This window comes from Sebastes umbrosus, chromosome 7 (assembly GCF_015220745.1).
Source record: "Sebastes umbrosus isolate fSebUmb1 chromosome 7, fSebUmb1.pri, whole genome shotgun sequence".
Classification (NCBI taxonomy): Eukaryota; Metazoa; Chordata; class Actinopteri; order Perciformes; family Sebastidae; genus Sebastes; species Sebastes umbrosus.
This window is the reverse complement of record NC_051275.1, coordinates 6,584,940-6,609,048: the sequence shown is the minus strand read 5'-3', so window position 1 is coordinate 6,609,048 and position 24,109 is coordinate 6,584,940. Positions and strand designations below refer to the sequence as shown.

The following is a 24,109-nucleotide window of genomic DNA, read 5'->3' as shown; positions in this document are numbered from 1 at the left end:
GCTTTCTAATGCAAATCCAAATGCATTTCTAGGTGTTTTCAGACTTGGCGTGCATCGACTGCAGGATTCCTGCTCGGTGCATCTCTCCCTGCTTTTGAATGCCATATCACCCACTCTCTCTGCCAGCCAGTCAGCTTCCTGCAGCAAAGAAGCCACCTCTGCACACTTGGGGACATTAATGTCCCCTGTTTGGTCGCCTCTTCCTCTTGGTATGTTAAAACAAGGATGCCTTTGAGTCTCCCTGTCCAGCTGCACGGCCACATTCACAAGCACAAACACTACCTCCCTGTGTAATCACTTGCCACCCTGAGAAATGACAGAGGGAGTTTTAAAAAAAAAAAAAAAAGAAGAAAAGGAAAAAAATCAGGGTGATAGACGTGATTTGGGGGACACTGGAGACCCTGGATGAACAAATCTAGGAAGAGAGACGCGTGTCATGATTCAACAATGTTATCAGGCATCTAATGATTTCTTTTCAGGAACTGATTCTTTTGCCAAGTTCAGGCAATGCCCCAGAAAGCTGCATCAAACAGTGACACTGAGGTGTGGCCTATTTCTTTTTTTCTGTGTTGATGCTCTGAAAAAAGAACCGCAGATGTCGCTTCCTGGAGTACACTGATGGTGCTCAGATGATTGCTCATCACTATCTCTCTCTAACTCTCCTCCTTCTTCCTCTATGGGTCTGCATTTGTGTTCACTATTCTCTCTCTCTCTCTCTCTCTCTCTCTCTCTCTCTCTCTCTCTCCCTCTCTCTCTCCCTGCTCTCCCCTCCCCCTTGGGCACACACACACATATACACACACACACACACACAGAAACTGATGTGAGTTCCCCTATCTGTCAGAGCCAGTTCCTCCATTTAAGATGCTGACTTGTTTATGTTGAAGGAACAAGTGGATGACTTCTGTTAGCTCTTGCGCTCTACTTTGAAAGCTTGTTTGAGGCTTTTTTCTCTCAGCATGTTTGTTTTGTTGCAGGCAACGGGAGCATGAAGCACCGCTGATTTGTGGTATATAGATATCTTCAGATAGCAGAGAGAGAGAGAGAGAGGGAAGTTGACTGACACACAGAGGGGATTGATAAGCAGTGTTTAGGCGTGGAGTTTAGTCCTGTCGATGAACGGTAGGTGGGCAGCCCTCAGCCCCAGCAGCTCTCCGTCCTGCAGTGCCCGCTCTCGCTGTCCTGGGCACATAAACACATAAGAGGACACAGAGAAGGAGGAGGAGGAGGAGCAGGGTCAACCATGGAGCTGTAGGGACACGCTCAGATGCCCGTGCGGATCACCAGTGGAGGAGGAGTGCCGCTGAGGAGAAGAGCTCCGCAATGAACAAGACCAAGAGGTAATTAATACAGAAAGAGGAGAGTGAACCAAAACCGAGATTCTGGTGCACCCACTTGCAACTCAGTTTCTCAGCAAGTGTAAGTCTAGCAGCAAGTGTTTCGTGTGCAGCAGAGATGTGTGAACCTTGAGGTTATGAGTTGCAGTGTGGTTTGTGCAGAGGCTCTTGACAATTTGAAGAGAAATGAGGCCATTTCATTTTCTGCTTGGTGTGTGTATGTGAGTGTGTGTGTGTTTTTTGTGCCATTTATTTGAATCTATACAGTGTGCAGTGGAGAAAGAGACAGGTGTTGTGTGAAAAGAAAGGTTGCAGACACACACATGGTCACGGCTAATGTGTTTGACCTGCATATCAGTAAAGAATATCAACATCTCAAATTATTTGTGTGTACTGCACACAAACAAGCTCTGACATTCAACAGTTGCGCGTGCCTGTTGAGCACTGCCTGCTCACCTTTCCATGGAAGTGGGTTCTGCTTTTCTGTTCCTTCCAACTAATCCCCATTCATACGTCAGTTCAGTGATGTTTTTTTTTTTTTTGCATTCGGTCTTACTGATGTAGAAACTACACGTTTAGTAGCCTGTGTTTTCAGTGGTACTTTTTTTTTTTTACTGCTGTAGTTGTGACCTCAGCTCTTATCAGATTGCCTGGAATGAAAGGGTTGGGTGTCAAATGTTAAGGTAGTCAGATGTGTGTCATGTGTGATTTACCTGAGTTTAAGGTGGACTGATGGAGTGGCCACATTACTGTGCTTCCCCTTCAGTGGGGAGGTTATCTTACGTTTGTTTGTTTTTTACACTTAGTAACACGTATTTCTCAATACCAAGTTCACTTTTTCAAAACTCTTCACACAGTCAGCACAACAGAAGTCAGTGTGGACTAAACAGGATCACTTTGACACAATACGCATTCAATGACCACGTCTTTTCAAAATCCATGAATTGTTTTCTCAATCAAACTCAACCAAAACTGTGTATTTATACTCTATTTAGCACGTTTGCATACAATTATAAGAATTTAAATTTACATTCAAAACCATAAAAAGCAGCAACATAAAATAACATGAAATGACTGTGAAATTGGACTGCAATATGTAGCATCTAAAGAAATAAAGATAAAATAAAATAAAAACTCAACTCTAATATAAACCTCTAAGTGGGACATACAACACTGAGCACTTAATTCCAGTCCTCTATGATAGACTTGTGCCAGATGAGGCCGAATTGAGAACGTTATGTTATTCTGTAAGACGATGTGGCGTCTTCACCGTCCTCTCCCATGGTGCCTTCAAATGAAACTCGTGAGCTCGTGTTTACAACATGGGAAGTCATGTTCACGATATGCTTGGCGTTCAAGTGGTTCAGTCGTGGGAACATCGCTGCTAAGCAACGGCAATATGAACGCTACTGTCGACGTCTACAAATTATATTAACTTATTATGCTCGGAAAAATTAACTTCCATGGCTTACGCCATTTTACGACATCAACAAACAACTCCTGAACTATGAGCTTTCAGAAACTTTCCACTTCCGAGGTTGTGAGTACCACAAGAGGGGGGCGTTCATATGGATGTTAAACACGAGCCCATTTGAAGGCATCATACGTCACAGACTGGTTTACAGCCCATCCCAGGATGGTGTCACTTGTACTTCAACCTTACTCTCCATTCCTCAACCCCGTAGAGGAATTTGTTTTCCTCATGTCGGTGGAAGGTTCATGACCACCAGCTACATAATCAGATGTCCACATTGGACGTAATGAATGCTGGATGTGTGGACATATCTGCAGAAGATTGCGAGGGATAGATCAGGCATGCATTGCTGGAATTACTTTCATTTTGTTCATATGCAAAAATGGCAACAGAAAAGGCATGATGCAGCATTTCTCATTCCTTTCTGTGACATCTACTGTGCAGTAGCACATTCCAGGAAATGAAGAAGTCTTTAAACTTCTTTTTGTTGTAATGGAATCTTAGTTTATGCTAAATAAATAAATAAAAGATGATTCAAAGACAATAGATGATGATGCATATTGTAATGTTATTGTGTTTTTTTAAGGTCATTGTGATGTGTGTGGTTTTAAATACAACAAAAGAACAAATATATTTTGCTTGGAAATCTTTGTAGAAGAAGATGAGTGTGTGTGTGTGTGTGTGTGTGTGTGAGAGAGAGAGATAGAGAGTTTTTCAAAGAACAAAAGAGGGATAAAAGTATGAATTGGTGCTAAGTAGTTGCACAGGTATGATTTCATTGTCTAATGGATGCATGGCTGCAGTCCCAAACAGTTTATACTTTATGAATATTTGCTGCAATTTTGCAATTGCAATGTTTCTGATGCTATAACTACAATGGATGGTACAGTGGCTTTACTGTCGCAGCAAGTGGATGAATGGCTCAGTGCAATAGATGCAGAGGGAACAAGAACGCAGGTTGTGAGAGGGGAGAGGGAAAAAGAGCAGCTCACAAACAAGGCCTTCAAAGGGCCCTGGCTTCAATTAATCAATTAAGGAAAGAAAGAGAGGAATTTGCATATCCCCCCGCCAGTGTGAGAGCGAGAGAGGGAGAAAGGAGGGGGGGGGACTGGATCTGTAGCCAGGAGTCTTGACACGGATGGGAAAAGGGAGTGAGAGGGGGATTTCCAAAGAAAAAAAACAGAAGCTGTTTCCTGAATGGTTTGAATAGAGCAAGGATGAAGGAAGAGGAAAGAAAAGTGTTTGAGGGAGTCAGTGAGGAAAAGGAGGTGTGGAAGGTCTTCTCAAAACAAAACCAATGATATGATGGACCCAGACCCAGAAGAGACTACATAGGATTTTTTTCTTCATTGTCATTCACACAAGGATTTTCTATCAAGTTTCAGCAGTGATGAGTTTTCTTTTTAAATATAGACAGGTCCTTTTTGTGTTGTTTTAGGGAAAAGGTGAATGCAAATTCCCAAACAGCAACAGTTCAGTTGTGTTGAGATTTGCATGGGAGTCCACCACACGCCGACTCTATTTACAAACAGCTCTCTGTCTGTTAAGCTGGCCATGCTCATTACACAGAAAAGATATCCCAACCTGCTCAGCACTCACACACTCTGGGGGAAATTCCCCGACAGACGTCATGACATCAATAACATTTCCCCATCAGCACTTCTGTTTGTAGTAGCGAGCGTAGCGTCTCTCTGACAGACGGAGCTGGATTCACTCTGAGTCAGAGAGAGAGATGACAGGTTGTAAAGGGCACCGAGATAAGACAGTCATCCATCAGAAGTCAGAGAGTTGAGAATTGGCCAAATGTACGATCATGAATTAATCATCGTGATTAATCACACATTTTTTATCTGTTCAAAATGTGCCTTAAAGGGAGATTTGTCAAGTATTTAATACTCTTTTCAACATGGCAGTAGGCAAATATGCTTTCTTTATGCAAATGTATGTATATAATTATTACATTACAAAACAATGACAAATATTGTCCAGAAACCATCACAGGTACTGCATTTAGCATAAAAAAATATGCTCAAATCAGAACATGGCAAACTGCAGCCCAACAGACAACAACAGCTGTCAGTGTGTCAGTGTGCTGACTTGACTATGACTTGCCCCAAACTGCATGTGATTATCATAAAGTGGGCATGTCTGTAAAGGGGAGACTCGTGGGTACCCAGAGAACCCATTTACATTCACATATCTTGAGGTCAGAGGTCAAGCGACCCCTTTGAAAATGACCATGCCAGTTTTTCCCCGCCAAAGTTTTGCATGTTTGAAGCTTTATTTAGCCTAGTATTATTCCTAGTACTATTTCTCAGGTTTTCTAGTTTCATATGATACCAGTCAATTTCTTCACTCTAGCTTTAAAACTGAGTCCGCTACAACCTTAAAATCGCAAATTGCATTAATACGTTAAAGAAATTAGTGGTGTTAAGACAAATTTCTGTTAATGCGTTATTATCGCGTTCACTTTGACAGCCCAAGTTTGCACATTATAATACACAAAATTGTAAAAGATATACACGGAAATATTCATGTGTGCTTTTAGAAATTAAAATGGGAAAATTCATTCATCAAGCAAAAATGAAAAGCATACACTTGTTCCAGCTTCTCAGGTGAAAGTATTTGTTGTTTTTTCATCAGTACTAAATACTTTTGCTTTTACAAAACAAACAACTAAGACTTCACTTTGAGCTCACAATTTGTTGATATTTTAAATCAACTTATCATTAATTGAAGACCTCCAGTCATATATTGAATTATATAATTTGATGCGCCAGGTGACCCAATGGATAATCAGCATCCGAAGTTGGGTTGAGTATCAGAAAAATATAAGTTAATGCTTAATTTAAATTTGAAATTTCTAGGAACCATCTGAATGCTGCGGCACTGTTATCAGATGAAAACCTTTTTTTAAGGAGAAAACAACAAGCTGTAAACGTCTTAAGCCTTTCTGACATTGTTTACTGGTTGGATAATTCTCTCAACTAACAAAGTCAAGTGAAATCAATATTATTTATATAGCCCCAACATCAAGCCTCAAAGGGCTTTACAATGTGGACAGGAAACAACAAACCGAGGGTCTAAGGATGGAGAGTCACATTTAAAAGGGCTAGATGTAAGAATCATTCACGAGACTGAACGTCTCCATGAATCTAATAAGGCCCTGCTGATGTTGATCCTAGTTTTCCCCCCCGACGTCGGTCACTTTCCTGGTTTGTAAGACGGGCTTCACTAGATATACCTTTGGTGGGGGCTGGTTGTTTGTTGGCGTTAGCTATGGTTGCACACTGTTGGCCCTGTAGCGGAGCAGAGGAGAGTAGAGGCACTCGCAAGTGCTCATGACGTCACATCAGTTGGATTATCCCGGAAAAAACGGCCCGCATTCTTCACATTAAAAGCCGTCTACAGGCTGAGAGCAAACCCAGAAAGTCACAGAAGGTCTCATTTTTTAAGTTAAGTTACAATCTGTTCACACATTGGCAATAAAAAAACGATTAAAGCTGCAGTGGGAGCAAATATGATTCCAAAAAGTAATTTTTATGAAACGGTGACTATATCCCTAGTGAATGAGATGGGTAAGCTGGAAAAAAATCGTGTGCCTCTGTGCCCTCCGGTGTCCTCCGGGGCTCCTAACAGCATCTACAAGATTTCAAAGACCGGAGGAAAACAACCAATCAGAGCTGAGCTGGAGCCTTGCTGTCTCTGAGCAGCTGTCAATCACTCGCTAACTCTGATCAAACAGTCAAACTAGGCAGCGCTGATCAAATATGAATCAATATTCTGTTACTGTAATGCCTATATCTTGCCTCAAATGTTTTCAGAAACATCTTGTAGTGTACTGTTTAGCTGTAAAATGAGAAAGTTTGTGACCATGCCACCATGTTGAGATCAGTTGAGGAAATACTAAGCACCGCCCACCCGCCAGTGGATTTTTGATGCCAAAAATATTCTACCTATACCATCGCTTTAAGAAATGTTTAGACATGTAAAAACCTACGTACAGCCCTTTTAATCTTTCAATTTATCTTGCAAGGACATCATAAGACAAGATGCACGATCCTCACTGGACAAGGTTGCTGAAGTGTAACAGGTGTCTGAGATATAGCTCAAATGAACCCATGCACATGCATATGTTGTGAGGTTTACTTAACCTCACGGCGGTACATGCTGTGCTGTTTAGTGTTAGTGTTTTTAATTCAGTGGCCAGCTGATGTAATGAGGCGAAGAAGAAGAGGAGAGGTGGGGTTTTGTTGCCAAACCAGCCACCTGGAGCCAGACTGCCAGGATGCAGAGAGATGGAGTTGTCACTGACATAACCCCCCCCCACACACACCATCAGGGTTTCTGAATACAGGCATGGCTGAGGGGTAAACGTGTTGTGAGATAACTGTGACGGGCTGGATGAAACAGAACGTACAGGCGGCAGAGCAGCTCCTGGTGTAAATACATCAGTTAATGTCACCACGTACGCCTGTATGAACATGTTAATCCATGAGTGTCCATCGATGGCGGAAGAAGAAGTACTCAGATCTTGTACTTAAGTAAAAGTAGGAAATACAAAGTATAGAAATACTCTGTAACAAGTAAAAGGCCTACATTCAAATGCTTACTTAAGTTAAAGTGTAGACGTATCGGCCTCAAAATGTACCTAAAGTAAAAGTACATGTTATGAAGAATAGCCCATTTCCGTATAATGTATATTATTTTATTGGATTATAATTAGTGATGTTTTAATGTGTACATCACTTAAATGTTGAAACTGCTAAAGGTGGAGCTAATTTGAACTACTTATATATTGTATCAGCTGGGTATCTTGTGAATTTCCTCTCTGGGATCAATACAATTGTTATAATGTATATCATTACCTCATAATGTATTCGTTTATTATATTTTGTATTATTAATCAGAATCTGCAAAGTAACTAAACTAAAGTTATCAAATAAATGTAGTGGAGTAAAAAGTACAATATTTGCCACTCAAGTGTAGTGGAGTAGAAGTATAAAGTAGCATGAAATCGAAATACTCAAGCACAAGTACTGTACTTCAGAATACAATATTGTGTGTGTGTGTGTGTGTGTGTGTGTGTGTGTGTGTGTGTGGCTCATTTCCCCAGCCCAACACACACGCACACACACACACAGACGCACACACACACAGGTTAAGAGAAGGGGATGCAGGTCTGGTCATTCGGGGAACTTGTCGCCAGTTCTCTGAACTCAGAGTGTTTCCTGTTAATATCGTGACATTAGTTGCAGTAGAGAGGGCCGACAGTTTCACAGTGTTAAACGACACACACTGTGTCTACAGACACACAAGTTACTTTGGTTTTATTTCCAATTTGGCAGCAGGATTGTGGATCAAACCTTTTCCCTCAACTCTCAAACCGCAAAAACTGAAGCAAAGATAGTTTAAATGCAAAAAGTATGAAAAGGGTCAGTTTCTGATTATTGTGAAACACAGTCAGACGTTGCTAAACTGAGCCCCTGACCTGAAGAGGAAGCATTAATCGTATCATGACGAAAACCTCTCATTTGTCTTTTTAAGGACATTTGAAAAGCCCTTAATTAAAAGGTTCTCGATATCCAGAGCATTCATTTAACAGCAAACAACTATTGTCTATGTAAAGATATAGAGGAGTAATGTCTACCTGAGCAGAGAATGAAGTAACTCTCCCTCTGTGGGTGTTGTAATCAGAGCTTCTTTGTGCTTTGTTTTGTTTTTTTACTTTTTTATTATACCCCCGCGACAACGTAGTCGGAGGTATATAGCGCTCTGCGCGTCTGTCCTTTCGTCCGTCCGTCCTTCCATCCGTTTCGTTTCTGGAGCAGAACTCGGAAACTATTTAACTTAGGAACTTCAAATTTGGTATGATGCTTGACAGTGTGGTCTAGTTGTGCCTTTTGGGGGTTAAATCCAGGGTGCTCAAATTCTTTTAAATTTTAGCCAAAAACTGATATCTTTCCAACTTCTATTTCGTTTCCGGAGTACAACTCAAACTCTGTGAGCCATGCTCACTTTTGCCTTGTTGGTGAAGTAATGTGACAAAATCAAATATACAGTGACATAATGTACAAAGAATAAAGGACAAACGTAATGGACAGACAATAACATAAAGCAGTTACGATGACGTATGTGATGATTTGACAGGAGTCTGGGACTAGAGATTAGATTGGATTAAAAAGCGTATATGTGTGGGTGTGTGTGCATGTTTGAATGTTTGTATGAGAGGCAGTGATAAGTATCCTTGTTTATTATTATTATTATTAGTAGTAGTATTATAAAAAATGATAACCATAATAATTAGGATTATATTTATACATCAATGAGGAGCGAGGCCAGGCCGGGGCACTGGAGAGGCGAGCGAGAGTAACAGTAACAATGTCATCATATTTCATCTTATTGAGGAAACAAAAAACACAAAAGAGCAACAACTCCATAAATTGTGTGTGGGTGGGTTTTTGCGGGTGTGTATGTAAATTCAAGGAATGTAGCTAAGAAAACAAAGCAGGAAAAAATAACGAAATTAACCGTTAACCTAAAGCGAACTCTCAATAAACAATATAAATAAGTATTTTGTGTCAACATTCAAGACATAATAGGAATAAAATAATCTGAAGAAAACACTTGGAAGTTGATATAGTTGATAGTTGATGTAAGCAGTGATTTTTTTTCCCACAAATATATATTCTGATAGGAGGTTGTTCCAATGGATGATATTTATTAAATTGTTTTGATTTCCAGTTCAAGAGAACTGTTTTCTGCTCCTCTGTGCTTTGTTGACATAGCTGGGCTGGCCACGAATGCCTTTTAGTGCATGTTAGTGCATGTGAACGTGGCCCAGTGGCTAGCTCACTAGATCCCCTCCAGGTTAACACTGTTAGCTCTGAGCTTCTGGCTCAGCCATCACCATGTTGAGAGCCGTGCGGATGCAATAGAAATGTTCCCAATCTCGCATTTAGCACCTTTTAAGAGTAACTCCATGTCAACACTAGAGGAAAGAAGTGCTGCTCTCTGATCTTATTTTGGTTGGAAGTTTCTGACCACACTCAACATCAATCCAGCTTCTATGCTGTGTCTGACCTTCCGTCATTCATTTTTGTCCTTGTTCCCAACCTTTTGAACTTAATGGCGATCCCTAAAGCAAAGTCAAGTCCGCCTACAACCCCTTCTCACAGGTTTCATTCTGTGCGTCTATGAGGAGTTCAGCCGAGAGGTGATCTTTCCTTCTCAGACAGGTTGTTTTTAGAAACCTGAAGAGGTAAAACTGTTCTGTATTTCACAAGAAGAAAAGAAGGAAAGAAAATAAACAATTTAGTGTGTTCAGTGTGTTTCATTTCTGTGTGTCCTAGACAACCAAGGTTGCGAACACTCAGCACACGGCATTTATAGATTTTATTGTCTATAGTGAATGTTCAGCAACCGCAGAAGCAAAACATGTTGCCCCGTTTTTACATGCCGTCTTTCATTTGCTTTGTGCAGCAGAGATTTGTCTCTCATGTCCTCAATACTTTGAATAACATTGCAGTAAATAATACCGTCTTTAGTTACCACATATGCCACAAACTTCGCTGCTCTTTTGTGAATACATACAGGTGCTGAACGGAACTGGTTTTCTGAGGAAACGATTACAATGGCTTGCAAACCAGTATTAGTGTAGATGTGGGACATATTGTACCGACCTCAAATGTGACGCAATACTGAACTTTTTCAGCCCGACTTCAGATTTTCACAGTATACTGTTTAGAAGGATGCATTAATGCTGCAGTTGGTAAAAGGTATTTTTTATAAAACTGTCATTGCAAATGCCGTTAGGAGGTAGAGGAGAATTATTTTTTCTCATAGATTATCATGCAGTACTGTCAGGATATAGGGACCGTTTTATAAAAATAACTTCATCATATTTGCTCTAACTTACCGACTGTAGCTTTAATACTACAAAGGTGATGGACAAGTATTGGCAACTTTGACCAGACATTTCGTAGCCCTAAAAATGGTCATCTGCAATTTAAATCCACTTAATAAACACAGCTGTGTTGCTAGTGGATTTTTAAAACTCATGCAAGGAGTTGTTACAGTAGTCATTATAATTATATATTGCCTAACTGATAGACTATTACCCCACTCTGCATTTGTTGTTGCATTAAAGCGGCAGTAGGCAGAATATTTTTGGCATCATTGGGCAAAAATTCCATAACAACCTTTCAGCATATTGTAATTTAAGTGTTCTGAGAGAAAACTAGACTTCTGCTCCTCCTCGTGGCTCTGTTTTCAGGCTTTAAAAAATCACAGGTCGTTTCATTGAGAGAGAGCGTTCCTTTTGCCTGTTCATTCAACAGAGGCAGCTCTCAATATTCTTACTGTAATGCCTTTTTCTTGTTTAAAATGTTTTCACAAACATCTTGTAGTGTACTGTTTAGCTGGAAAATTAGAAAGTGTGCTCCGGCTGGTGGGCGGTGCTTGGTATTTCCTCAACTGATCTCAACATGGCACAGAGGCACATGAGGTTTTTCAGATTACCTGTCTAATGCACTACTGTCAGGATATAGTGTATAAAAATAACTTTTTTTAATCATATTTGCGCCAACCTGCCTACTGCTGCTTTAAGTTTAACACAACAAAGGTATGGGCTCCATGTTCCAAAGAGGATGTGTGTTTGTGACAAAACAAATATGCATAAAAATTCTTCAATAAGGAGCTTTTCAAAGCACAGAGCATGTAAAAATACTATTCACTGGTCTGCAGCAGGGCCAATACGATCCTGAAGGGGGTCTACACCTGTGAAATCTAAACCTGTGACACTTACAACTGGACAAACTGTCAGTACAAGTACAAGCCTGTGAGCTACTTGACAAATAATGAACTTTTTCTGGACTGTTCTACCGCTGTCCTTCTGCTTGGCAGCATCAGGTGGAGCAACACAGAGCACTATGCAGTTGTTCTGCCAGTGCATGATGGTTCAGACAGCTGCAGCGCTCTACAGCAGCTTATCAGATGTGGGAAGCTGCATTTCCTCAGATGCTGACCTGCACCACACTCTGCTCTACTTATTTCTAGGCTACTTATACTCCCTGTCTGTGTCTGCCTCTCTCTCTCACTCTCTCTCTCTCAGGAAGCCCAGTGGAGAGAGCAGGAAGCTGGTCCAGCGGAGGAGGAATACATGTCCCAGTCCTCAGGACATCACCCGGGCCCTGCAGAGCCCCAGCTCTGCTCCCAGTGCCAGCGCTGCCAGCCTGGATGAGCTCATCCAGCGCTGCCTGAACTGCTTCGGTCAGTCTCTGTCAGTCCGTGTGTTTGCATGTGTTCCCAAAGCTTGTCATGTGTCTTTACTCTTTATCACAACCAGGTTATATAAATGAGGGATGAGGGAGAGTGAGGGGGGAATCCAGGGTGAGAGAGACTGACAGGGAGGGAGGGAGGGAGAGAAGGAGGGAGGGAGACAAAGGGCAGTCTCATACAATCAAGCTTTGTTCTGTTGGGCTGCAGAGGCCAAGTGGATATTCCCATGCAATGTTAAACTATACAAATCTCCTATCTGCTCTCTGCTTCTCTTTCTCACTCACATCATTGGTGAGTTCATCCAAATCACACACACACAAACAAACACATGGATACCTCTAGTAGCACACAGATAGTGCATGTCTAATTTGCAGAGGTTATCCACTGGTGTGACTCCTGCTGCCACAATGATTATTAAGTGACATTTGTAAATTGAATGCCTGGAAGAAAATTTGCAATCCGAAATTTGTGATGAAGAGTGGAAAGCAGCTTGTGCTGATACTTATACTAAGTCTACAAATACGCGCCTTTAACTAATACTGTAACCTGGTTATTGCGTATATATGTAACACCGGTGGAATTAAATCGATATAACAAAAACATACCAGACATATAAAATGTACAGAAACTAGAGGGGCATTGTATTTGACATTGCAGACGGATTGAAACATTCTGGGTACAACCTAAAAATCGCAACTAGCGTTAAGGAAATAATTGGCTTCAAAACAAATTTGCATTAATGTGTTAGTATGGCGTTAACTTTGACAGCCATAATATCAAGTAAATTAGATACATTTGTCGAGACCTTTGTTTTTATTTGCTTATTCTAGTCTAGGTCACAGAAAACACCCGGGACAGATTTATCATTTCATCACCAGGTTATCACAGACAGACGCTCACAACTATAGGAAATTAAAAAATGTCCAATCCACCTGAGCTGCATGCCTCTGGGGGGTGTGACAGAAAAACATAGCACCTGGAAAAAACCCAATATGAAAGTCTAAAACCCATTTCAAATAGAACTAACTGACTGACTGACTGACTGACTGAACTGAACTGAACTGAGCCGCTAGACCACTGAGCCGTGCAGCTCACAGTTTTTGTTGTTGTTGTTGTGTTTAATCCTGCTGCTGCTGTGTTTTGGTTGCAGATTCAGAGGGGAAGCTGTCCAGCCCCAGAGGGTCCCAGCTGGTCCACATGACCCTGATGATGCACAGTTGGGTCGTTCCGTCTCAGATGTTCGCCCAGAAACTTCTGACCCTATATCCTCCACCGTCACTGTTCCGGTCCCACCGGAGCACTGCTCCCAATCACATGCCCACATTCATTAATCAGATCAGGAAACAAGCTTGGCTTTGTTTGGCACTCCTTGTTGGCAAAGCAGATTTGAAGTATATACCCCTGCTGCTGGTGTTTAGTTTAATACTGTGCCATATCTGCACCACTTGTGTTTAGATCCTTGACTCTTTCTCTCACTTATAAGGATTGTCCCTCGGACAAGAGGGGACTGAGGCGAACGCAGGTCTGCCACCTTATCAGGTGAGTAAAGGCAGCGGGCACATGGGCGTGTTGTGTGACATGACTGTTACAGAACTGGTTACCCTGCCCTGTTTGTGGGTAGTAAGCAAATTTTCTTTCCTGCTTCGCGGCAAGGCAGTGGATCAGCCAGTTCCCAGCGGTGTTCGAGGCAGATCCCCTCCTGGAGCAGACCATGGGGGACCTGTGGGCGCTGGTCCGGTCAGACGGAGAGGAGACGCACTCGCAGCTCATCGACACTTCCTGCTTGTGAGTTTTGATTTGATTCAACCGTCACGCCCTGGAGGAATTGTAGTTTTGGCCACAACTCAAACAAGTTTTTTCTGTTAATAGAAAATAGAGTTTCCATTGGAATTTTTTTTTTAATTTTTGTTCTGTTGCTTGGCTTTCTTTCTCTAGAGGTCCTCATGGGAACATATTCCAGGCACCCTCACCCTCGGTGAAGAAGAGGAAGGTGTCTCTGATCTTCGACCACATGGAGCCAGATGAGATGGCTGAGCACCTCAGCTACCTGGAGTTCAAGAACTTCTGTAACGTTTCAGTGAGTTCAGTGAACGACGCTTTACTAATTGGGATTCTGACTTTGCTTCATGAGGCCTCATCATGTTGTCATGACTTGCAGATATGTTGCTGCTACCGAAACAAAAACTAAACATAGATGAAAGTATACCGTGGAGATTTAATAACACACGTACCAATTAAAATGCCAAATGTTATATGTAGGGCTGTCAATCGATTCAAATATTTAATCGCAATTAATTACATAATGGTTCATAGTTAATCCTGATTAATTACACTAACATGGTAAACTGCAGCCCAACAGGCAACAACAGCTGTCAGTGTGTCAGTGTGCTGATTTGACTATGACTTGCCCCAACCTGCATGTGATTATCATAAAATGGGCATGTCTGTAAAGGGGAGACTCGTGGGTAGGCTAGCCATAGAACCCATTTTCATTTGCATATCTTGAGGTCAGAGGTCAAAGGACTCCTTAGAAAATGGCTATGCCAGTTTTTCCTAAAAGATTTTGCCTAAATTTGGACTGTTATTTAGCCTCCTTCACGACAAGCTAGTATGACAGGATTAGGTTTTCTAGTTTTCGTGTGATACCTGTATCTTCACTCTTTTGAGCCCGCTACAATCTAAAAATCTCAAGTTGCATTAGTGCGTTAAAGAAATTAGTGGTGTTATAATGAATTTGCGTTAACACGTTTATTATCCTAGCCCTATCCAGCCCTACTTATATGGCTATAATAATTGATCCCCTGCTGGTGACAGAGAGTTTAAGGACCACACCTTTCATTGACTTCTATAGTATAATATAATAATATTATCTTTGGTATCAGTTAGCAAGATCTGCAGAAAGATCCAATGGACAGAGCTGCATTTTTACACTCCGAGACTAAAACCCTTTATAAAGTAGGTCTTATTAGAAAATAGTATCCTTCCTTTTATTGAGAAGTCAGGTAAGATGTTCCTTCCAGATGTTGGGGAAACATTTTTGCAGTGAATAATACAATTACCTGATTGGTGAAATGGTGAAAGTGATTAGGTTAAATTCAGTGACAGATTTCTACCCTGCTTGTACACCTGAGTGAAAACAATGATAAACTTAGTGCTAAAAGTTGCTTCCTGCCTGACTACTTCCATCTGATTGGCCAGTTCCTGGACTACCGCAGCTACGTGGTGCGGGGCTCGGTGAGGGACAACCCTCCTCTGGAGCGGTCGGTCATGATGTGTAACGGCGTCTCCCAGTGGGTCCAGCTGATGATCCTCAGCAGACACACAGCCCAGCAGAGAGCCCAGGTCTTCACTAAGTTCATTCATGTGGCTCAGGTAAGCATGGCTGAGGGTTTCATACATCACATAAACTCAGCTAAGAGGCTCAGAGGGGGGATTTTTTGTTTGGCTGCCAAGAGCTGTAAATGACTCTCTGTGGTGTCACTCTGCTCTTTCCTCTGCAGAAACTTCGAACTCTGCAAAACTTTAACACTCTAATGGCAGTGACTGGAGGCCTCTGTCACAGCTCAATCTCCCGCCTCAAAGACACCTCGAACCTGCTGCCTCCTGACATCACTAAGGTTTGTCAAATATTACACATAACCACGGGTCAGTCTGTCAGCGACTACCTCACCACAAAGCGATGATGATTGTAATTCTTGAACTTTTACATTTTGTTTTAGTTGTGTTTTTGTTACTTCCACCTTCTCTGTCGGTCAAGAAGGTGACATTTTCAATTCTTGTTTCCTTTTGAGGGACAACACTCTTGATGTTTCTTTTTCTCGCCCTCATATCAGTTCTTTCTTTTTAGTTTTTCTGTTACATTTTTATAAAAATAACACTTTTTACACCATAAAAGAGTTTGTACACAACTATGTCCTCAAACTCATGAGCTTTGTGGTTGAACATTTGAACTCAAATGATCCAAATTCACTGTTGATGTGACGTTATGTTGCACACTTGCCTGAACATGTTGGAGGATTGTTGTTTTTACGTGATGACAGACTTGTATATAGAACTTTTGGACTAAATGTTCTTATTAAAACCCCTAAATTTGTATTTTATAGGGCTTTATAGGGCTGTCAAGTTAACGCAATAATAACGTGTTAACGCAAATTTGTTTTAACGCCACTAATTTCTTTAACGCATTAACGCAACTTGCGGTTTTTAAGTTGTAGCAGGCTCAGTTTTAAAGCTAAAGTGAAGATACTGGCATCATATGAAACTAAAAAAAACAGGAAATCCATTGGTACCAACCATGTCATACTAACTTGTCGTGAAGGAGGCTAAATACCGCTCTTACCTGGCACGGCCATTTTCAAAGGGGTCCCTTGACCTCTGACCTCAAGGTATGTGAATGAAAATGGGTTCTAAGGGTACCAACGAGTCACACTTTACAGACATGCCCACTTTATGATAATCACATGCTTTTTTTTGCAAGTCATAGTCAAGTCAGCACACTGACACACTGACAGCTGTTGTTCTCTGTTGGGCTGCAGTTTGCCATGTTATGATTTGAGCATATTTTTTATGCAAATGCAGTACCTGTGAGGGTTTGTGGACAATATCTGTCATTGTTTTGTGTTGTTAACTGATTTCCAATAATACATATATACATGCATTTACATAAAGCAAGCATATTTGCCCACTTAGTGTATTAAATACTTGACAAATCTCCCTTTAAGGTACATTTTGAACAGATACAAAATTAGCAATTAATTTGCGACTAATCGCGATTAACTATGGACAATCACGCAATTAATTGTGATTAAATATTTTAATCGATTGACAGCCCTAATTTGTACACAACTATGTCATCAAACTCATGAGCTTTGTGTTTGAATGTAGCCTACTGCACAGTAGGTCAAACCAAATTCACCGTTTACATGCTTCAACAAGAAGTCTTGTTGCCTGACAGTGTTGGAACATTGTTGTTTTTATGTGCTGACAGAATTGTAAATAGAATTTTTGGACCAAATGTTCTTATTAAACCTCTAAATTTGTACTTTATATTTGTATGGCTATACTAAAGTCTAAATAACTTAACCACTATGGAGACGTGACAGTCTCATTCATCATTACTCTCTTGATCTTCTTCCTCTTTCAGGCCCTGAGTGAGATGACGGAGCTGCTCTCCTCACGCAGCAACTACATCAACTACCGGCGGGTTTACAACGAATGCAGCGGCTTCAAGGTGCCCATCCTGGGCGTCCACCTGAAGGACCTGATCTCGCTGAACGAGGCCCTGCCGGACTACGTCGACGAGGACAAGATCAACCTGAGCAAGCTTCAGCACCTGTACAGCAACATCAACGACCTGCTGGCCATCCACACCTGCAATCCGCCCTTCGAGGCCAACAAAGACCTCCTGCACCTGCTCACGGTACAACACAGAAACCAGGAGGGTGATCTTTATTAGAATTCAGATGGAAAAAAAAAGATTCATCTTAAAATGATGTTCTTGTGCTGCTTCAGCTCTCTCTAGATTTATACTACACCGAGGATGAGATATATGAACTTTCGTACACCAAGGAACCCAAGAACACCAAGATCCAGGTCAGTAGAGTTGCATGCTCTTCTTTGAAGTCGAGCTCTATCTACAACACCATCAGGCTCACACTTGTTGCAACCTCTTTTCACAAGAGGAGGGACGTTTGTGTGCTCTCTGTGCTCTCTGTGGGTGTAACATCTTGAAAACAAAAGCACACGGTGCCGAAACACATCAAAATGAGCCACATCAAAGCGCTGTACGTTAGGGAAGCGTGTTATGTGGTGGGTGTGCTCTCTTTTTTTTTCTCACATGTGCAGTCCTTCGTGTCTCATCACTGCATCTGTCGGTCCACAGCCTGTAGCTCCGGTTAAACCGCCCGCAGTGGCAGAGTGGGGTTCAGGGGTCATCCCCAGGCTCGACCCCGACACCATATCTAAACACGTCAAACAGATGGTGGATGTGAGTATGTGACACTGCAGCAGTCTCCTGTCTTTCACTTCCTTATTACAGAATAAAGCAGAACTAACCAACTGCTCCCTGACCCCCTCACTCTCTGATTGCTCTGTCGCCCCCTGCAGTCCATCATGAAAAATTACGACCAGAACCAAGATGGTTACATCTCACTGGAGGAGTTTGAGAAAATAGCAGCCAACTTCCCCTTCTCCTTCTGCACTCACGAAACTGACAGGTGAGGAAGCTGCAACACGCACACACGGGGCCTCTCGCTGTGACGTGGCTGCAAAAAGCACCATGAGGTGTTCAGAAAAACCTCAACTCACTGAGTCACTTCTGTTGTCGCACTTTGGAAAATTTTCTGCCCAGGGAGGGACAAATCAGCCGTGAAGAAATCACCTCTTACTTCATGAGGGGAATGTCTATATGTGCCAAGCTGGGCTACAACTTCAACGCACATAACTTCCACGAAACCACGTATAAACGGCCCACGTTCTGTGAGACTTGTAGAAGATTTGTGAGTATCCATTGTATCCAGTATTGTTTTTTTTATATATATAAATTGCCAATCAAACTGCAGTATCACACATATCATGTCTGTCCTCTTGTAGATGTGGGGAGTCATCAAACAGGGCTACCACTGTAAAGGTAAGATCCCAATCCATGTCATTACATCAGTTTCACCAGAGCAAAACAATGCCCCATGTAAGGGAAAAGAAGTTAAAGCTGCAGTCGGTAACTTTCAACAAATATGATCAAAAAGTTTATTTTTTATAAAACGGTCACTATATCCTGACAGTAGAGTATGAGACAGATAGTTTGAAAAAAAAATCATCATGATCCTGTGCTCCTAATGGCATCTGCAAGATTTCACAGCACTGAAGGAAAACAGCCAATCAGAGCTGAGGAGTCTGTAGAGCAGCTGTCAATCACTGCTCACGAAACTGGCGAACTCCGATCAAGCTGTCAAACTAGGCAGTGCTGGTCAAATATGAATCAAGACTCTGTTACTGTAATGCCTATTTATTAGGGCTGTCAATCGATTAAACTATTTAATCGTGATGAATCGCAATTTAATCGCACATTTTTTATCTGTTTAAAATGTACATTAAAGGGAGATTTGTCAGGTATTTAATACTCTCAACATGGGAGTTGACAATTCAAACTGCATGTGATTATCATAAAGTGGGCATGTCTGTAAAGGGGAGACTCGTGGGTACCCATAGAACCAATATTCATTCACATATCTTGAGGTCAGAGGTCAAGGGAGCCACTTGAAAATGGCCATGCCAGGTTTTCCTCGCCAAAATTTGGCGTAAGTTTGGAGCGTTATGATATGGTTTGTACCAATGGACTCCTTAGGTTTTTCTAGTTTCATATGATGCCAGTATCTTCAATCTAGATTTAAAACTGAACCCGCTACAACCTAAAAATCGTAAGTTGTCTTAAAGAAATTAGTGCCCTTAAAACAAATTTGCGTAAAAACGTTATTATCACGTTAACTTTGACAGCCTTACCATTTTTCGCCTCAAATGTTTTCAGAAACATCTTGTAGATTAAAGTTTAGCTGTGAAATGAGAAAGTTTGCTCCGGCTGATGAGTGCTTGGTTTTGGCTCGACTGTTTTCAACATGGCTGCAAGGTCACAAACTTTCTCATTTTACAGCTAAACAGAACACTACGAGATGTTTCTGAAAACATTTGAGGTGAGAAATAGGCATTACAGGAACAGAATATTGATTCATATTTGAGCAGCGCTGCCTAGTTTGACAGTGATTGACAGCTGCTCGGAGACGGCAAGGCTCCAGCTCGGCTCTGATTGGTTGTTTTCCTCCGGTCTGTGAAATGTTGCAGATGCCATTAGGAGCACTGGAGGACACAGAGAGAGGCGCATGATTTTTTCACAGATTACCTGCCTCATGCACTACTGTCAGGATATAGTGACCGTTTTATAAAAATAACTTTTTATCATATTTGCTCAAAATTTCCGACTGCAGCGTCCCTGGGGTTTCTTCTGCCACACGTGAAAGTTCAAAGTATTTGATCTACAGACCTTTTGTAATTTGAGTGAACGTGTGCTCTGTCTCTCAGACTGTGGGATAAACTGTCACAGACACTGTAGAGATCTGGTGAGAATGGAGTGCTTGAAGAAACACAAAAACACAACTGGGTCCTGCCCGTGCACCCCGGCCCCCGAATCCAGAACAAAGGGTAACGGCTGGAGTATGTCCTTTCTCCATCACATGCAGAACACAAATTCCCTGCCTATAAAACAACCTTGAACCCAGCACACTGACTGTCTTATTGTCCCCCATCCCCGCCAGGTTCAGAGGAGGAGACCTTTGTTTTCCCCCAAAGCAACGAGACAGAAAACAACCAGGACACCTCTCTTTGGAAAAATAACGGCGGCGATTCGGCGCTGTCGGACAACTCCACGCAGACGGATCCTGGAGTGTGGACACCTGAGAAGAAGGACAAGAGGGGAAACCACCACAACTCTCTTGTGCATGCGTCCCCAGAGAGAAGGGTGAGACAGGACAGGAGTCCCTCATATCGGAGGACAGAGTGTCTCAACCTTTTCTATTTTTTTTTTTATCTAATTTTTACGTCATAAATGTTCAGCACCTCAGCAACTGATGAAATATCAGTGTGTCAGTGCAGAGCTCTGGAGAGACTCCATGTGGGGTCGGTCCAAGGTAGAGAGGCCTCCAGCAGGGATTCAGGTGCTACTACAGGCGCTAATAAATGAGGAGTCAGCCACAATGAACTGTTAATGTACTAGTTTTACTGCAGATGTTGAGCACATTGTTTATTAGATTAGATTGATTTATTTCGAACATGTAACAATAAAACAAGAATAATCAATGAAATGACCAGTAAACATATACAGTAAATTCTAAATAAATATTATATGTTCGAAAAGGAGCAGGCATAAGTAAACACTTATGAGGTCCTACCCCTTTCTATAACTTAAATAAAGAATTTTTGTAATAATGTAATAATTGTAAAATCTGTAGTTTAAATTGACTAGATTAGACTAGATTAATGCATATTTCAAAGGATTTTGACAGCATAAGTAGTGACAACATTTCTGCCAAAGACAGAAGATTTAAAATTCTACACACTGTGGCTATAATTTTGTTTGGCAGCTCTTTCCTCTCTTAAAGGGATGGTTCGGGTGTTTTGAAGTTGGGTTGTATGAGGTGGTTATTTATAGTCAGTGTATTACCTACAGTAGATGACGGTCGGCATGCCTCCAGTTTGGAGAAACAGACAGGAGTTACCGCACAGAACGAAAGCAATGTACTGCTGTGGACGGTGTTATTGTTTGACTGGTTGGTTCAGATTCACCAAAGTTACACAATAACAAACAAATCAATCGAGGCAGCGGTAAACAAGCAACAACCAGGTTCTGCGAGGTAACATTACTGTGTTTTTCAATGGAGTCTGGTGGCTTTGAAGAGAGCATAGATAACAGGTTCAGTTCCCCGTCGGAAAGGGCTTTCTGACAGCGAGGCAAAGCACTGAAAATATTCTAAATATAGCATACGCTTAAACTGATATTGAATTTTTTAGGTGGGCCTTTCTTTTAGGTATGTTTTACTGCTGCCCGTTCACAGTAGTACATTGCTTTGCTTCCGTGCAGTAACTCCTGTCTGCTTTTCCAAACTGAAGGCGTGCCGATCGTCATCTACTCTAGGTAATACACTGACTATGGATAATTACCTCATACAACCCCACTTCAAAACACCCGAACTATCTCTTTAAAGCTCTGACCTGCACAAGTGTTTTCACTTAGGTCGGCTGCTTAGACCTCTAGTCTAAAATCCCTAACACAACACAGTAAATCAGGTCAAGAAATAATCCTGATCCTTTTTAAGTACAAAGGAGGTGAATGGAATTTTATTTAAGCTGATCAAAGAATTCAAGAATTCCATTTAAAGGACCAGTGTGTAACAAGCAGGGGGATCTATTGGCAGAAACAGAATATAATATTAATAAGTATGTTTTCTTTATTGTTTAATCACCTGATAATAAGAATCGTTGTGTTTTCGTTACCTTAGAATGAGCCGGTTATATCTACATAGGGAGCGGGTCCTCTTCACGGAGTCCGCCATGTTGCACCGCTATGTTTCTACAGTAGCCCAGAACAGACAAACCAAACTCTGTAAACTTTTCCTGCTTGGGCCGGAGTCGATAATGTTACTCGCTCCCGTCGTCACCGCCGCTCTCTCTCGCTTCACCACTCACTTCCCACGTACACATCACTCTACGCACTGGCTCTGCTCCAGATGGCTCTAGAGAAGGACATTCACGTTTTCGCATCGGCCACCGTAGCTCTCCAACACGCTTGGCACACGGGAAAGGCTTCAGTTGGTTGCAATCTCCTCGCTGCTAAATCCTTCACACTGCTCCTTTAACAAATTCAAAAGCAACATTTCTCTCTAGAAACACTCAGGATAACCCACAGACCTCACTGTCAACTATTTTCTCTGCAGATAAAACCAAATCTGTGCACAGCTCTTAACCACAAGTGTGAAGTGAGACTTTTTTTTTGCAAGATTTTTGTTGAACCAACCTTTTTTTACAAGCTTTCCCACAAGGGGTTTCCCACAATAAAATATTGCTCCGGAGTTTGAGAACAATTTTCTTGATTTGTCTTCTCTGTTTTGCAGGTCAACACACTGCCAAGGAACCGAGGCTGCTCCATGCCACTCACCCACTCCTTCCTGCAGGAGAAGATGGAGGAGCTTCATCTCTACAAAGACAAGAGCAGAGAGCCAGACTGAGTGCTCCGTCCTCTTAACATTTACCCCCCCTCATGGACAAAAAACATCCAGACACCACCACGTTGTGTCTGACTGGTGTTGAACTGATTGAACATTCGCTGGCCATTCACACCAGAATGCCAGTAATTATATGTATGGACTCCTTCGTGTTTTAAGTGTGGTTAAGACGTGTTTTTATTATTTTATTTTTGTCAGTCTCGTTCGTTTGGCTTATTGTTTAGGCTTCAAACATCGACTGTCCTACTGTAATTTATGAACACCTCATTTTTGTTGTTAGGAACAGGTGCCTTGGTTCTCTGGTGCTAAGATTCAATCCATAAGGTAATTTGTGACGACAGACATAAGGGTTTCCTGGTCATCTATACACAGAATACATGCAGGGTAGGAAATTAACACTAACCGTTGGCAGCTATATGACAATTGCTCCTGAATTTGGAAAGTAAGCCGGTAAAGCATTTTCGTTTGGCTTTGTGTTGGGTTATATGAAGATCTATACATGAGACAATTTGTCAACCAGTAGATATACTCTACTACCATTTATGAGTTATCTATTTCTTTTATATCTCTGGTTATAATAGGCCCTTTCTTGATGGCAATGTTGGATTTAATGGACTTTTTACATGTGATTAACTACCTTAACGATGCCATCTGGTTCGTTTCTTGGTTAAATTTCCAGAAAATGGCTACAACAAACAATGTAAAATGACATATATTGCGATAGAGGACTTATCGCCCACCCCTAGTTTGGTTGGTAAATAGTGAGAGGAGCTTGTGAAGTCTAATCCATAAACCACCGCAGATAGTAGCAGAAAATGTTTTTTTCCTGCCCTGACAACATTTTTAACAAATTTCTCCAACAGGTTCATTCAAGGTTCAGCAGGACTGCACTGGAACTATACTTGTGTTTTAGCTGAATGCTTCTTTGTTTTGTCCACGATGTCAATCTTGTTGAAAATAAGAAAGATACACCAACAATGATAAATCACGCAGTATGTGTTGTGTTTGACTTAATTCGCTGTCAGAAAAAAAAAAAGATATTGGAAAAAGGTTAACGTCCGCACACTACTCCACGCCACAGTATTTTTATTGACTACGTTTCGATCCCGCTTGGATCTTCGTCGGGTCAAAATGTTAAATATAGCACACCAATAGGCAGACGAGCTCTATGATGGCAGGTGTAGTTCATTCAATACACCAGCGTGATAAAAAAACATCAAGAAACAATTCACAACTTGTACATAAAAACAGTA

The 24,109-nt window shown here is 41.5% G+C and overlaps 1 protein-coding gene across 3 annotated transcripts; it reads left to right on the top strand.

The window, feature by feature from the left end:
* The first annotated feature begins 826 nt into the window (after positions 1–826).
* Positions 827–23,844, top strand: rasgrp4 (RAS guanyl releasing protein 4). 3 transcript variants are annotated; one of them, XM_037774265.1, is made up of 17 exons: positions 827–1,340; positions 11,924–12,081; positions 13,241–13,352; positions 13,567–13,629; positions 13,744–13,875; positions 14,026–14,167; positions 15,289–15,462; positions 15,591–15,707; positions 17,234–17,509; positions 17,602–17,682; positions 17,972–18,076; positions 18,196–18,305; positions 18,440–18,587; positions 18,682–18,718; positions 20,161–20,292; positions 20,394–20,596; positions 22,746–23,844. In XM_037774265.1, the coding sequence occupies exons 1-17, from the start codon at positions 1,324–1,326 to the stop codon at positions 22,857–22,859; spliced, it is 2,121 nt and encodes a 706-aa protein (XP_037630193.1). In that variant the 5' UTR covers positions 827–1,323; the 3' UTR covers positions 22,860–23,844. The 3 variants fall into 3 exon arrangements, with proteins under 3 accessions (XP_037630193.1, XP_037630194.1, XP_037630195.1); XM_037774266.1 differs by having other exon boundaries at positions 830–1,340; positions 20,161–20,280; XM_037774267.1 differs by lacking the exon at positions 827–1,340 and having other exon boundaries at positions 12,044–12,081; positions 13,241–13,481; positions 13,574–13,629.
* The last annotated feature ends 265 nt before the right edge of the window (positions 23,845–24,109 follow it).

Excerpts from the sequence above, each read along its gene's own strand:
- rasgrp4 (XM_037774265.1), top strand. Across the intron at positions 14,168-15,288 it reads AGAACTTCTGTAACGTTTCA|TTCCTGGACTACCGCAGCTA; the intron begins GTGAGTTCAGTG and ends CTGATTGGCCAG. Across the intron at positions 17,510-17,601 it reads ACCTCCTGCACCTGCTCACG|CTCTCTCTAGATTTATACTA; the intron begins GTACAACACAGA and ends GTGCTGCTTCAG.